The sequence below is a fragment of the Protopterus annectens genome, chromosome 16.part0 (assembly GCF_019279795.1).
Source record: "Protopterus annectens isolate FY-2018-M chromosome 16.part0, PAN1.0, whole genome shotgun sequence".
Taxonomy (NCBI): Eukaryota; Metazoa; Chordata; order Ceratodontiformes; family Protopteridae; genus Protopterus; species Protopterus annectens.
In genome coordinates, this window is record NC_056750.1 from 603,618,914 (window position 1) to 603,633,652 (window position 14,739).

Below are 14,739 nucleotides of genomic sequence, written 5' to 3' on the forward strand. Positions count from 1 at the left end.
GTTATGGGCATGGTTTTCTTTTTCTCTAAGTTGGATCTTTAAGAGTCTATGTGAATGCCAACAAAGTATTATTTATTCATATTGCTTTGCAAGTTTGGCTACTTACTGGGTTCCCTGTAGTTTGTTCTGAGGAATGAATACAGGATGAGTGACTTGTGGCAATTACTGTGAAAATGTATTACAACTGTACCTAGTCAGCATGCTTTATTAGTTAAGAGGTTGTGTGTTAAAAGATGTGCAGTGATGCATTCCTTTACAATCTCAGAAATGCATGTCAAGTTTGACTGTTAATGTATTGGCTAATTCTCTCCTGCATTTTTTGACTAAACTTAAAAGGAAGCAAATTCTCATAAACAGTCAATTACTTTATAGCTACATGTTTGGCAGGAGAGGGATATAATGTTTATGATACATTGTGGCCCACTGTTAGGAGGGGTTCAGATTGAAAATGTATTTTATTTAGAAGAGGACATCTGAGATGACTGCCATGGCAAATTATGTATTTGTGGGAGTACTAAATGGGTGACTGGTATATTTGTGAAGAGTCTTGCTAAGGGTTAGCTGTTTTTGTAGTTGATAAGCAATTTGTGGGAGAATGTTCTAGCTTGACTGTTGTATATGTGGGCAATGTAAGAATTCAAAATAGTGTTTTAATGTAATGTTTGTAAACCACAGCATGTCTTGTTTAGTATATTGCTGATACTTTCAAGTAAGAAAGTGGTATTATGGCAGCCTCTCAACATTCTTGCAGTCTTTTGGCTTGAGTACTACTAATGTTCAAACATAGATCATTGTTGCAGTAGTCTTAGCTTTATGGGTCATACCTCTACTGCACCCATCCAGCTTCGCAAAGCAAACACACCTTGCATTTCAATGTCTATTGTAAATGTCATTTGTACAAATGTATAATTATGCAATCTTCCTTGGAGCTTTTCTCCCCGGGTCTCTGCTGAAAACTGGCTTCTTGTCCAGTCGGACACTACCCGGTTATCAAATGTAAATAAATAAATAAATGCTTTCTAAGTGCTCCAACTATCAGGATCACGAGCAGAGCTCTGAAAATGTACAGTTGAAGTGCAGAAACTTCTGAGCAACTTTGCTGCTGAAGAGAGCACTCTTTTTGTCGGGCTGTGTGAAACTGTCGGCTACCAGTCTTTAAGAGCTGGGAAGATAAGTATCCATTGTACCTCCCCTAGTAAAGTACAGAAATATTTGGATGGTGTTGGGGTATGCACTAACAAGGAATTCTTTTTTGTCTTAAATTATTACAAGGACACAAAGATGGTGCAAGAGATTATTAGTAAGTATTGGGAACTCTTTTTTAACATGCCAAATAGTTTAAAAGTTTTTTCGAGACCTCTGATTTTTAGTTTTAAAAGGGGTCCAAATTTGAAAAAATTTTTAAAAATGGTCATTTACTTTTTGGTACTTCTCTCAATGACCCATGTAAAAAGGGCACTTTTAAGTGTGGAATGTATCCAGAATGTCTTTTTATTTCAAACACCACAGAATTACATGTACCAGGACTAAGGAATCCACCACCATCAACTGGTTATTATAATCGTTATTCCAAAGGGGTAGTCTATTTGGCGTATTGCTCATATTGTTTTACTTATTATGTTGGGAAGAGAGAGAGAAGATTAAAACAAAGGGTTTACAAACAGTTGTATGAAATTTAAAAAAAAGAAGGAAACCAATTCTTTCTTAAGGCATTCTCTTAATTGTACTCAAGCAAATTTTAAATGTTGGGTCTTGGAACAAGTCAAACCCCATGGGGGGGGGGGGGGACTGGAGTACCAGGAGCTTATTTGGCAATTACGCCTGGAAGCTTGTACACCTCCCGGTTTAAATGACCATTATTCTCTTGTTCCTGCTCTAAAATTGAGGGTTTTAAAGTACTCAAAGCTATACATTAAATGGTTAGTTACGTCATCATGTTGCATACTTTGTTTTCACTTTGAACTTAAAGCAGGATATACAACAATTTGTATTTGGATTGTTATACATGTTTTTTAACAGGTATGTATATTTTTAATGACTGGTTAATTCTTTTTAATTATGTGACCAATGAGGTTTTCCTATGACTAATGAGAAATTTTATTGTATGACCAAAGGAATTTCTTTTGTGCGTATTTAAGTGTTTAGTGTTGATATGTTTGACATTCTCATGAAGTTCCTAGTTGAACGAAAGCACTAAATCTGACTTACATTTATTAAAATCTGTTATTTTGCCATTCCTGTTGGCACTTTTATCTGTTTGGCCTTCATTGGATTTATATCATGGGGTGCTTTCCTTTATTGATTCCGGTTTTGCTTGGCTGGGTATTTTTGGATAAGTAGCCATTCTGAAAAGCCATCCACTGAATTTTGAGGAAAATTTTTTGTTTTTCTGCAAAAATAATGGCATTTTGCTAGGAAACTGAATGTTGCATTTCTAAGGGAGTTGTGTAAATGCTTATGTGAACACATTTTTGTGAGGAAAAGTTTTCCTTTTGAAATCGTACTAGTTCTGTAAAAGTTTGATAGCTGGAGCGGGCTACCACACTTGTGGTGAAGCTGTTAGTGGTTTACTTACCTCAGAACAACTTGTTCTGCACCTTATATGTAACCAATTCATCCAGGCTCAAGGTACACCAGTCACACAAGTACCAGTTTTCTAATCCTCAGGCAGACCCATCAGTTATTTCTCTGTCCAGATCTACTTTACTGGTTATAACTGCTAATTTCATTTCCCCGTGGCAAGGCTGGAAAAGCAGTTTGGGAAATAAATTGCTGTCCTTAGAAGCCATGCAGAAGTTAATGGTGATCCTTCCTTCTGTGATAAAGAATTTATTAAAGGCTTCTTTGACAACTATTTGACAGGTTACTAAGCACATAAAGTCTTCTTATGATGCAGCTGATTCTTCCTCCAGAGCTGCTGCTGCTGCTTCTAGATCAGTTTTGAGGAGACTTGCTTGGCTTCATTCTGTCTGATGGTTTTAAATTCTCCAATATATAAAGAGAGTCTGTCTGTCCCTTTGGCAGCTGATCTGCTTAAGAACAAATAGTAATTTCTCCTTCTCACTTTCTAATAGGCAGTTTACGCAACAATGAGCCATCAATCGGGGTTTTAAAAAGCAATGGAAAGGTGGTTCAGAAAAGAAAAGCCCATAAAAATCAAGGACAGTCCTCCCAGTCTGCATTGCTTGTTTGCCTGTTCCAGTCCTCCCAGTGTGCATGACTGTTTGCCTGTTCAGATCCTCCTCCTCCTCCCCCCAGCAGCATTTCCGTATCTTTGAGATTTCATCTTCCCATTGTTGCATCAGAATGTTTCAGATATCTGAGTTCTGAAGGTAATCCAGTGACCGTATACTTGGCAATGGAACATTTCTCCCTCCATGCCAAGTTCCTTCTTGTCCAGGGAGCCAGATCTCTATTTCCTCGCATTTTATGCCACGTGCTGTGTCTGGGAGTCATAGAACCTGTGCCTTCCAATCTCTCAGGCAAAGGTTTTTATTCAAGAATTTTTCTAGCTCCGAAAAGAGAAGTATCCTGCAGGTCTGTGCTGAATATTTCTTTTCTAAACCTTTTTGCCAAGATTCTGAAGTTTGAAATGATATCCATTCAGTCTTGTGTACCTCTGATCCTCCCTCGAACTTTCATGGTAAAGCTGGATTTAAGAGACATCTATTGTTACATTACAATTGCCAGGTGTTTCAGGCATTTTCTTAAGATTCGTTGTATCTCACTTACATTACTAGTTCTCTGTTTACATTTTGGACTCTTCACTGAACCAACAGTATTCATAAAATGCCTAGCTCCAGTCATTGCTTACTGAAGACTTCAAAGCATTCACATTTTTCCGCATATAGATGATTGTCTTGTAGTTGCAGACTCTTTCTCCAGCTGTCAAGAATCTTTAACAACCATTCAAGAACTTCTACTCAATCTGGTATTTGAAATCAACTTTCAGAAGTCTTTTCTCATCACTCCGCACAGAATGATTTTCCTCTGACGTCTGTTGGACTCTGTTCTGTGAAGAGAAGTTTCTTTCTATTGACAGAGTAAACATTTTTCAATAGCTTTTCCTGAGTTTCTCCAGTCAAAATCAGGCATTTACAAGGGAGTTTCCCAGGATGACAGGTTACATGGCTTCATGATTTCTTGTGCTTCCTCATGCCAGACTACATATGGAGAAAATACAATGGTACCTCATATCAGTCCGATCCGGACTCTGTATCTTCACAGCTTGTCCCTTCAGATCCCAGTCGTGGGATTTGTAAAGAGGTGGATCGGATGGTGGGTAGACTGGATAGCTTACAATCCAGGTCTTCCATTCTTCCTTTCCGCTCCCGCCATTCAGTTACCACACATTCTTCAGACTTTGTGTTGGGAGAGGTTTCAAAAGGGGTAAAAACTCTGTAGGAGGCTGTGACTAGACAAAAACACATACATGTAAGAGAAATGTTACCAGTTGTTAATGCATTGAAGGCCTTGAATCATCTCTGGTCCCCAGGACCTCTGCAGGTGCACACAGACAACACCACATTGATATGGTATATTAAAAAAAAAGTGGAGTGCTAGGTCTTACCTTCTTTGTAGACTTGCAACTCAGCTCAGTTTGACTCTTCAGGCTTCATACATTCCCTCAGATCAAAACTTCATTGATGTGCTCAGAAGAACTAGGTCAGACCTTCCTATTGTTTTAAGATTTCTTACAAAAAGGCTTGGAAGACAGATGCTTTTCTACCCTTTCCACTGATATCCAGGGTTCTTCTTAAGATCCAGAAGGACCCCCCAAAAAATTCTAGTGTTGACTCCCTTCTGACCAAGGCAACAGTTTGTCGATTTTTTTTTTTTAATTTGGCTAAGAGAAATTACTACAAGCTTCCCTACAGACTGCAATTGCTCACACAAGACAGATTTTGATGCACCTCAGTCTAGAACCTCTTCAGTTCACTATCTGGATTATAGAAATTTGATACCTAGTTTTTGAGGGTATGCAGCAGTACTAAAGGAGATGGAAAAAAAACTGTTATTAGGAAATCATATATGGATAAGTGGAAAAGATTTTCTAGTTGGTGCCAGTCAAAGAACCGTGATCCTCTTCAGGCCCAGCTGCCTCTGATTCCTGGTTATTTGTGTAAGTTACTGTCCAGTGGCCTTTCTTCAAGGTACATTTGTCAGACATTTCTGCTTGATTGGCTGTAAACCCCCCATTTAAACCAGCTCATGAGGCTGAATTGAGGTTTTTGTCTTGCAATACTACTTGTTTTCCATTTTAAGTATTTTGTCAGAATAGTTTTTTGTTTGTTTCAGTTGGCATCCTGGATGATGTGAAATATGACCATTAGCAGGAACAGTTAGATTAATCAAAAGAATCCTCTTCATGAGCCATCTCAGAAGTAGTACACAAAATGTCTGAGCATTCTTTTATAAATGTGAAAAAAAAAGATCTGTTCTACAGCTAAACTTTATATTCTCAGTGATAAATTTATGTTTTTTTTGCCTTGCGTACAAGTATAAATTGTAGGTGTGAATAACATAATGGGCTTGAGAAAGCTGTCAAGTACACACTGCAGGAAACATAAATAAAAATCCTATTTGTTAACCACTGCACAAACAGTCCCTTGGGAGTAATGTCTGGTTAAGTGACTTGCTCAAGGTCACACATTAGACAAACAAGGGCTGGGGGAATCAAACCCTGTACCACAGGAACTGTAGCTCACCACATTGTCTGTGCCAACTGCCAGTAAATATACATCCTCCTTCCTGTTCTCATTTCTTCAGTATGATTTTTAGACTCCCATGCTTGTCCATCGTACCACTTTCAACAAACATACCAGTTGCCAAGACAGTATTATAAATATCTTTTAACATGTGCAGGATGTTTATATATTTGCTAACATTTTGCATTTAGCATATTATTTGCTGTTTCTTCAAACTGTTTCTAGCATGATTATTAACTTTGAAAGGGAAGCCATCTGCATTTACTTTCTGAAATGGGTGGGGCTTTTGTCAGGTTTTTGCCTCTTCCAAAGTTGGCAGCCCATAAACTGTAGAAGAAATGGCAGCATTTGTATAAGATATATATGCTGAAATCAAAGTTCCAGGAAGATAAGCAGCAAGTATTTTCAAAATCAGCCTTTTTGGAAAAAAATGTGTGTACGTACGTGTGTGTGTGTGTGTGTGTGTGTGTGTGTGTGTGTGTGTGTGTGTACTATGTGAGGGTTAGGAGTCCAGATTCCTGAGAGTATCTGCACTTGGAGCTGTAAGACCACATAGTCCAGTGTAAATAGTTCAGTTATCCAGATATGGAAGACAGTTGAACAGTCTAATCCCACAAATAAAATGACTCGAAGTCTAAAAAGTTATATTATTGAATAGCTCTTTAGTAATGAAGATTCATATTTGAGGCAACTAGTCTCATAGCCCATGACATGCTAGGGTTAATTTACCATGATAATAAACTCACACACACACTCGTGTGTATTGTTTCATGGTTTGAGGACTCTTGGTCAGAGTTGGTAATTGCTGAAATGGGAATCTGCCTCTTTTTTTTTGTTTAGTTTAATTAAATTAAATGTGATGAGGAGTGTGTGCGTGTGTGAGAGAGAGAGAGATGTGGCGTGTTTACTGTGTTTCTTTTTGATGATTATCTGTGTGTATTTCGGTCTTGTGTGCATGCTTATGTTGGAGTGTTAGTGTGGGTGAATTGCGGGTGAATGCATGTAAGAGCTTTTCGTGTAAGGTTGACAGACAGGATTGAACTAGTTTTTTCTTTTCCTCACTGTTTTGTGATTTCAGAGATGGTGGTGGGTGCATTGCAGCTTATCCCCCCTTTGCTAAATCACTCCATCTATTTATCAAACTCATCTGTTTTAAACCATGCTGAAAATCTAATAATGTACCTGACTGCAAGGAATGTTGTAACGGATCAACTAAATATTTTTCAAAGATTGTCAGTATCGAACATATTTGAAAAGTGTTTAGTTGATCCATTATGATATTGCATTCAAGTGCATTATTAGATTTTTTAGCATGATTTTTAATAGATGTAGCTCTTCTGCACTGATAACATTGACTGATATTTATATTACCTTTCTGTCGTATCTTTTGGAAAGCTGAACAAAGTGTTTGAGCTTGTTAAGACTGACTGCATTTCCCTTCTCTGTCTGTGTGTCAGTGGTAGGTGTGTTACAGCTTTCAAATCTGAAAAACACCCAGCGATCTTGCACTTTCTTTCTCTAACTTTTGCCATATGTTGGAGCAGGTAAAGTCTGTGCACTACAAGGAATTATGATCAAGTATTTCCATTCATAACTCGGTGTGTTCTCAGTGTGGATGTCAATAAATTCATATAGTAAGCTTCACTCAAGATGAATTTCTTGACATCCATGCCTCAAGCACACATCAAACTGGTTATGACTGGAGGCCCAGTCATAATTTTCTAATTTACTTTAGCCTTTATCTCATTTTTCTCTATTACAATGGCCTTATTTCCATTTCCATAATCCAATGTACAGTTTCATTAGATCAGTAAAGGGATGCATTGCTTTTTAAGCTTTAGATGCAGTTATTCTTCATTTAGCTGATTTCACTTCATCCAGACTAGCTACAGCATTTTTTGTAATAATGCTGCATGTTTTTTACATTACTATCCTATTTTACAATATAAATCATTTTTTTATTTCATATGCTAAATTGCTTGTTATTCTAAAAGAGTATTAGTTTGGTAGAATGTTTAAAAAAGAAAACTTGGTAGGGTTACAGTCTTAGCTGAAATTCAGGGTGGACTCAGTCATACTCCGAAGATTAACAAAGTCAAGACTGATTGTGTATCTTCTTTCATGGTGGACAGCATACTGTTAGTAATGATTTGTATTGTTGTGGTGCAGCGGTTAGCGTTGTCACCTCACAGCAAGAGGTTCTCCCGTTCGATTTTCGGCTGGAGCGCCTTCTGTGTGGATTCTGCATGTCCTCCCTGTGGTCGAGTGACATATAAAGACATGCAGGTAGGTGCATGCGTGAATGGGTGTATCTTCTTTGAAGGTTGGGTGTCAGGCCTGCAACTTGGCACCGTAAAAAAAAAAAAAAATCTACTGCCAATCATAAGCAGACCAGAGTTCCGCTGTGGCGACTCCTAACCGGGAAAAGCCGAAAGACATTTTTTTTACTGTACAGTGTGTTTAGATGTTTTAATATTTACTTGAAATTTGATTTGCATAAGGATAAATTGTATACAATTTATGTATCAGACATTTAGCATCTTTTGTAATACCCACATGACCCCCCCTTCCCCAACACCAGTGGCTCCTCAGTATCTGAACCCAATTAACTCATTCCCCATTGAAGGCAGGAGTCCTAACTCACTTCTAGACATATAAGAGCCCTACAGCCCATTCATTCTTGGCTGGGGATAGAGTTCTGTGAGCACATTCAGTTTCTTAGGGAGAAGGACGAGACATCCAGTGTTGATGTCTTACTAACCCCCCCGTGGCCAGGGATCTCTCCATAATGCCAACATCCTGGGGAAACTGTTATGGGCAGGCCTTTGCCTGCCAGCACACCACCCCTGTGGCTTATATGGCAGGTGCATCCTGGAATCCCAGCACTTGACCAGTAAGGTTCAATTAGATACAAAAATATGAATGTAAATAAGAATAACAAGTGACGAGCAGTGGTTAATATTTCCAAGGCAAACAGTGGCTGAGGAAATCAAACCCTAAATTGCAAGAGGCAGCTCAGAGTATTCAAGACATTAAAAGAGTAGTTGTCAGATACAGAAAGTAATTTGTCATTCAGATTTAAGATTTATGACGGGAAATATCTTGGTGTTCATTGTTTTGATTTGTGTAGAACTATAATGGAGCAGGATTAGAAAGTAATTTCTCAATGCCCCTTGGAAGGTTTATTTATATATTATTTTGTATAAAATGTATCTGTTGGTGTTAATCAGTTATATTTTGTTGACACTCCCTCAACTAATACATCCCCATGTTAAATTCCATGAAAAGTGTAACACACACACACACACACTCACACAAAAAAAAAAACACCAGTATATTTGGGTTTTGGTACTTTCCAAAACTTTAACTTGATTCCAGTTCAGTTTAGTCCATGTCTTCAGAAGCAGCATGAATATTTGTAAATAAATCCTAATACATGTTCTGTTTTTTGATACTTGTGATTTATTTTATATTTATTGTTGCACTTTTTTTCTTTGTTTTGAAACAAGACAGTTTGCCTATTAAACATGCAGGCAAATAGACTTGAAAAGTCTTAAACTAGGGTGTATACTTAAAGTACAGAAATAACTGGGTATGTTAACAGGGCATTGGGATGCATCATCTTTTGGAGAGAAGACCGTAACAAAATATTCATGAGACAGTGTAGTGAAAGTGCTAAGCAAATTGTGTTTAAAGTAGCTCTAAAATGAGAGGATGGTGATTTTGATAAGGCAGATGAAATTATGAAATTTAAAAAAATGCATAGGATGGACAAATAAAAAAGGATTTAAGCAAGGCAAGTTTTTGCACATGTAAGAGTGACTATAAGCACACACAAGATTTGTTAAAGTGAATGCAGATGGAAAGATTCATAATTTGGGATGAAAAATTACTAAGCAGACATCAATGCACGTTTTTTTTTTTTATTTTTCAGATTTAAAAGATAAAATCTTTCTGAAAATTAGCATGCACAAGCCATTTATGTCTGCTGGTTCACCCAGATCAAAAATAGAAACAGCCGGTCATAGATTTTAAGCTGTCACATTTGAAATGTATGGTTTTGGACAGCAGTTCAGGTTGTTTGAGTCATCATGGTCTAATGATGGGTAAACATCATGCCTTTTTTCTGAGTGTTCTCTCACTGGATGGATAGTGTCATTGCTGTGCCTGGACAGTCTTTTTTACTACAATGTTGGCTTTAAGTATGCATGCTCGTTCAGCTTAAGTAGTGTTCACTGAAGGAGTCCTTTCCTTTACCCTTTTAATGAATTAATGCAATAAAGTCAGAATATTCTTATGAGCAAAATTGTACTAGTACAGTTTGTAAAATTTGTTCATTTAAATGAAGTTGAATTCTACTGCGGTCAGTCTTAAAGGTCTGCAACATTATGAAATGTTAGCACATGCTTTCCAGTAAATTTAAGTAGAGCCATCTGTTAGAACCAAGTAATACTTTAGTGGTTGACTGAGAAGTCATCCATGCCACGTTAGCTAATGTGAAAGAACTTTAGTTGTAGCCCACATAATAGTTGTTTTTTTCTAGGTGCAAGTTAAATGCAAATATAGACCTATTGTTTGGAGTCCCATGTTTTTGTGTTGCATTGATGTTTACTACTTGTTATGTGTGTATTGCCTTTTTATCTTCCCGGTGTATAAAGGTGAGATTTATGATCCAAATGCCTTGTTTAGATCTGTCAGTGAAGTTTGCTGGTGAAAGTTAAGAGAAGTGCAGCATGAATTGTAGCCATTGCACTTCACGCCACTCCACAGACCTTAGAAATTGTTGCAGGAGTCCAGTGATCCTATAATAGTACTAAATAGCAGTCTGTGCTGCAGTAGTCAGTCACAAAACTTTTATTTGATTACAGAAGTAAGCTATAGCAAGAAAAGTCTTTGACATAATGTGTACTAAGTAACCCACACATTTTTGATGAAAATAATAATACTGGAAATTTAGCAGGTACATGGTTCATAGGTTCATAGGTAGGTACTAGGCTATCGGCCTTGGGGCCTATATAGAAGCAGCCTAAGGTTCCCTGGCGCCACCAAGAAAATATTTTCCTTTGCCCCTGTCACCCTGCCAAGCAGTGCTGGTGATCCCATTGGCCATTTTTCTTTTTTTTTCCAGTTGTCGGGGTGATGAGGAAAGAGGGCCAATGAGGAGAGGCTTGACATGAATTGGTTGTTTGGTTTGGAGTATGGGAAGTTGATGGGAATCTGTCTCCAGAATCTATCATGTTCTGCTTTATTGTAGCTTAGGTCTTTGGGTCTCTGGGTTTGGTTTAAGTGTACTCTCTCCGAGTGCGTGTTCCTTGTTTGCAGTAGCTTGGTATGTTAGGCAGAGACCGCAGCTGAGAAGAACAAGCCTGCAACAGTTGCTAAAGAGTTTTTTTTGGAGTCTGCTTCTGGCCGCTGTCCATTGGTCTGCGGTAGGCCATTGTTTGAGGTGAGTGGCCTTTCCAATTGTGATAGGTGTTTCAGTGATACATTATAATGGGGTCTTATGAGAATTAATGGATCTTTATGTGAATGATGGTTAGAGAGGAAGAGTGACCTCCTTTTGAGGAGGAACCTTTAGAAGAGAGGAGTGGTGTGCTATGTAGAAGTATTTCCTTTGTGATGGTGTTGTCAAATCAGAGGACTGACCCTGACTACTGTGGTGATGTGGTTATCAAAGGAGAGACTACTGAGTGACTGTGTGCTATGTGTGTCATAGTTCATGAGTTTTAGTAGTTTTCACAAGGCCCCTTTGTAGAATGTCTACATCATTAGGTGATTCTTTTATGGCTCCCAGTTTGCAGGCAATGATTAACTTTTATTTCTGTTGTTGTTAATGGAGGGGCGGGGGTCACTGGCAAAGTAGCATCTACCTAGGGAGAGTGATCACATTAGCTCATTTTATTATTACTAAGGGGGTCTTGACTTCTAAGACAATCATGCTTAATCTTATGTATTACCTTTTTATGGTGCTTATTTATACATTGAGATTACAACTTGTGATAAAACCAGCAATGTAAAACACATTTTATGTTCTCTAGCCTTATCAAATAAAACAATGGTAGTTTTTATTAATTTAAATCCTACAGAACGTATGCTTTCAGTTATTTAGGTTTCCAAATTGATGAGTAAAATAAGCATTGTTTGGAAATTTCTTCAGGGACAGTAATAACGACGTAATCTCTGAGCTGCATGTAGTTGCCATATTTTTAATTATGTGGTTTCCTTTATGTAAAGGAAGCAATAACTGTGAGCCGTTGTGCCACAGCCTTTTCTTTTTACGTTTTAATTTTGTATATACTTGGTCAGTATGGATCAGTACGCTACCCCGGTAAACAAATATAAATAAATAGCCATATCTGATTCTATTTAAGGTGAGACAGATTATTACAAAAAAAATGTTGTTAGAGCATTGCTGGACTCCCATAATATTTTCCAAAGGCACATGAAGTGTAGTGGACTATAGTGGTTTATATTTCATGCCAACTTTAATTTTTTATCCTTTTGGTTTTCTTCGCAGTCAAGTTTGCTGTTGCATAATTCTTGCCTCACCCCTTTTTATGAATGTTTGAAATCAAACCTTTTCAGTTTTTTTTTCTTTTCCAGTGTCAAGTTCAGTTATGATCCATCCACTTTAAATTTTACATGTGGCAGAAGTATATGGAGTTTAATCTCAAAGAGACTGACAGACTAATTCTATAGTGTTAAGAACCGGTCTGTACTCTGAGTTGATAAAATTGAAATTATCTGCTATGTATATTCATATTTGGAAATCAATAATTACTGTGTAAAGTGGTTATTATTATTATGATTGATAAGGATAACTAAAATGTTTTGGATTAAGTTCATTGGTAAATTTCTAGGCATGTAGTTCAGAAAAACAGGAAACCATTGGGAAGCCTAGCCCAGATGCCGCTGGACACTTATTGTGTTAAATGATTTGCTCAGTCACCCAATTAACAGGTAGAGGATGATGCATTTGACTCCTAGATAACACAAAGTAGTTTATTGATAGCCCTTGTCCTCTGTGCTAACTCCCAGGCAAGTTTAAATGTGATTGTGTGGTAGTCAGTGGGTATTCTGATGTTATGAGATACAACCAGTTGATAAGCAGAGACTGGGAATGCAAATAACAAAGAAGGCAAAAACTTTTGATCAGGAATTTGCTCCTAATTTGTAGACCTTTATTGACAACAAACTATATGGTGCCGTCCATTGCTAATGGCCTCAATCGTGGCAGTCTTTGACTTCTGAAAGCTGCACATTATAAAAATTAGTGAACAGCAATTTCAGTTTTCATAGTAAACATTTCTTTTTACTTGATAGCAGATTTGCTGACACTAATCTTTTTCTTTCTTATAGTGCTTTTGCTTTTCTTCAGACTGTTTATTCTTGAATGAGAAGAACCAAGGATGAATATATTAATTGGCTTGTTGCTGGTAGTATCCTGCACTCAGATCTCAACTTCAGCTGGCTGTAATAAGGCGTTGTGTGCCAGTGATGTTAGCAAGTGCCTTTTACAGGTAAGCTGTACCAGAATTAAATGTAGTCTTTCTCCTAGCACAGACATCTGATTTGTTAAACCACCTCATTGCACTGAAATTGTATTAAACTATAAAATGTTTTATGAATATTAACCTCAAATAGAGCACAAGATAAATTACATTTGTTACCATTCAGTTACCAATGTCAAGAAAAACAATGCTGTCATACTGATGATCACAGTAACGGTACGAAAAACAGTGTTGAGTACATAGAAAACTTGCAGTAATGTAAATCCCATCAACAAAGTAAGTACTCTACAAATTGCCATATATCCTATTCTGTTATATTTTCTTTTGCTACAGTCATTTTTGCCACATATTGGGAAGTTATGCTGTGTTATCCTCAAGAATGAATTTCCAGCATCTAAAAATCAGAAGCAGTTATCACAGCAAATTGTCTGACCCATAACATAAACCACTGTTGCATTTAATAATCTTAGGGTAATGGCCGCGGTGGTGCAGCGGTTAGCATTGTCGCCTCACAGCAAGAGGTTCTCTTGTTCGATTCTCGGCTGGAGCGCCTTCTGTGTGGAGTCTGCATGTCCTCCCCGTGGTAGAGTGACATATAAAGACAAGCAGGTAGGTTCGTGCGTGAATGGGTGTGCCTTCCTTGAAGGCTGGCATCGGGCTGGCAACTCAGCACCGTAAAAAATCCACTGCCAATCATTAGCGGACCGGAGTTCCGCTGTGGTGACCCCTAACTGGGAAAATCCGAAAGACATTACTAAGGTAATATACCCAGAACCCCTAAACTTTCAGTCATTAATGTCAGACAGTTGGAGGACAGAATCAGATGTTATCACAGAAATTGCCCTGTGCCATATCAGTTTAACTTTTCTACACTGTCCTATCAGATGTAAGTAGTGGCCCTCTGGGTCACCACACCTCCCAACAAGCTGAGTGAAGACCCCCTGTTCATGAATAATGGAGTGAGGTGCTATCTGTTCATTAATTTATACTGTGTCAAGACTAGAGTTGGTACAAAGCTTAAGTTTGCTAGAAAGACAATAGTGCTTTCCCATTCAGCTGCTGCTATAGAGGTGCCTAAGTATTCATAGGATCATAGGAGGTTACTAAGCTAATGGCCCTGGGGCCCTTACAAGCCTAGCCAAGAGTTTATCCTCAAAAAAGAACCCTCAGTCAGCACCTGTCACCCCTGTCAATGAGGGACAAAAGTGGAATCCCTGGGACAAGTTTGTGGTTTCCCATCCACTCATCAAGGTTGTGCTTGAAGAGGATCAGTGAAATACTCATTTTTACATGTATGGGAAGTCTATTCCAGAGATGCGACCACCTCCGGGAGACGAACCTTTCTCTCTAGCAGGTTTTGTTGATGTTACATATTAGATTTAGGCCTATCGAGCGGGTAATGTATGAGGAGTTAGACTTGCAGATATGGAGCATCTCTAGTAGGGCAAGGTTCGATATTGCTTTGTAGGTGAGACACAGATCACTTCTGAACAATCTGTATGATACCGAGTAGAGTGATA

The 14,739-nt window shown here is 38.0% G+C and overlaps 1 protein-coding gene across 1 annotated transcript in view; it reads left to right on the top strand.

The window, feature by feature from the left end:
- The window catches only part of LOC122790749 (twisted gastrulation protein homolog 1-like), a 654,522-nt gene that overhangs the window by 215,366 nt on the left and 424,417 nt on the right, over positions 1-14,739 (top strand). The window contains exon 2 of the mRNA XM_044058344.1: positions 13,068-13,228. Within this exon, the coding sequence (XP_043914279.1) occupies positions 13,118-13,228 (111 nt within the window). The 5' untranslated portion in view covers positions 13,068-13,117. The remainder of the gene's footprint in view (positions 1-13,067; positions 13,229-14,739) is intronic.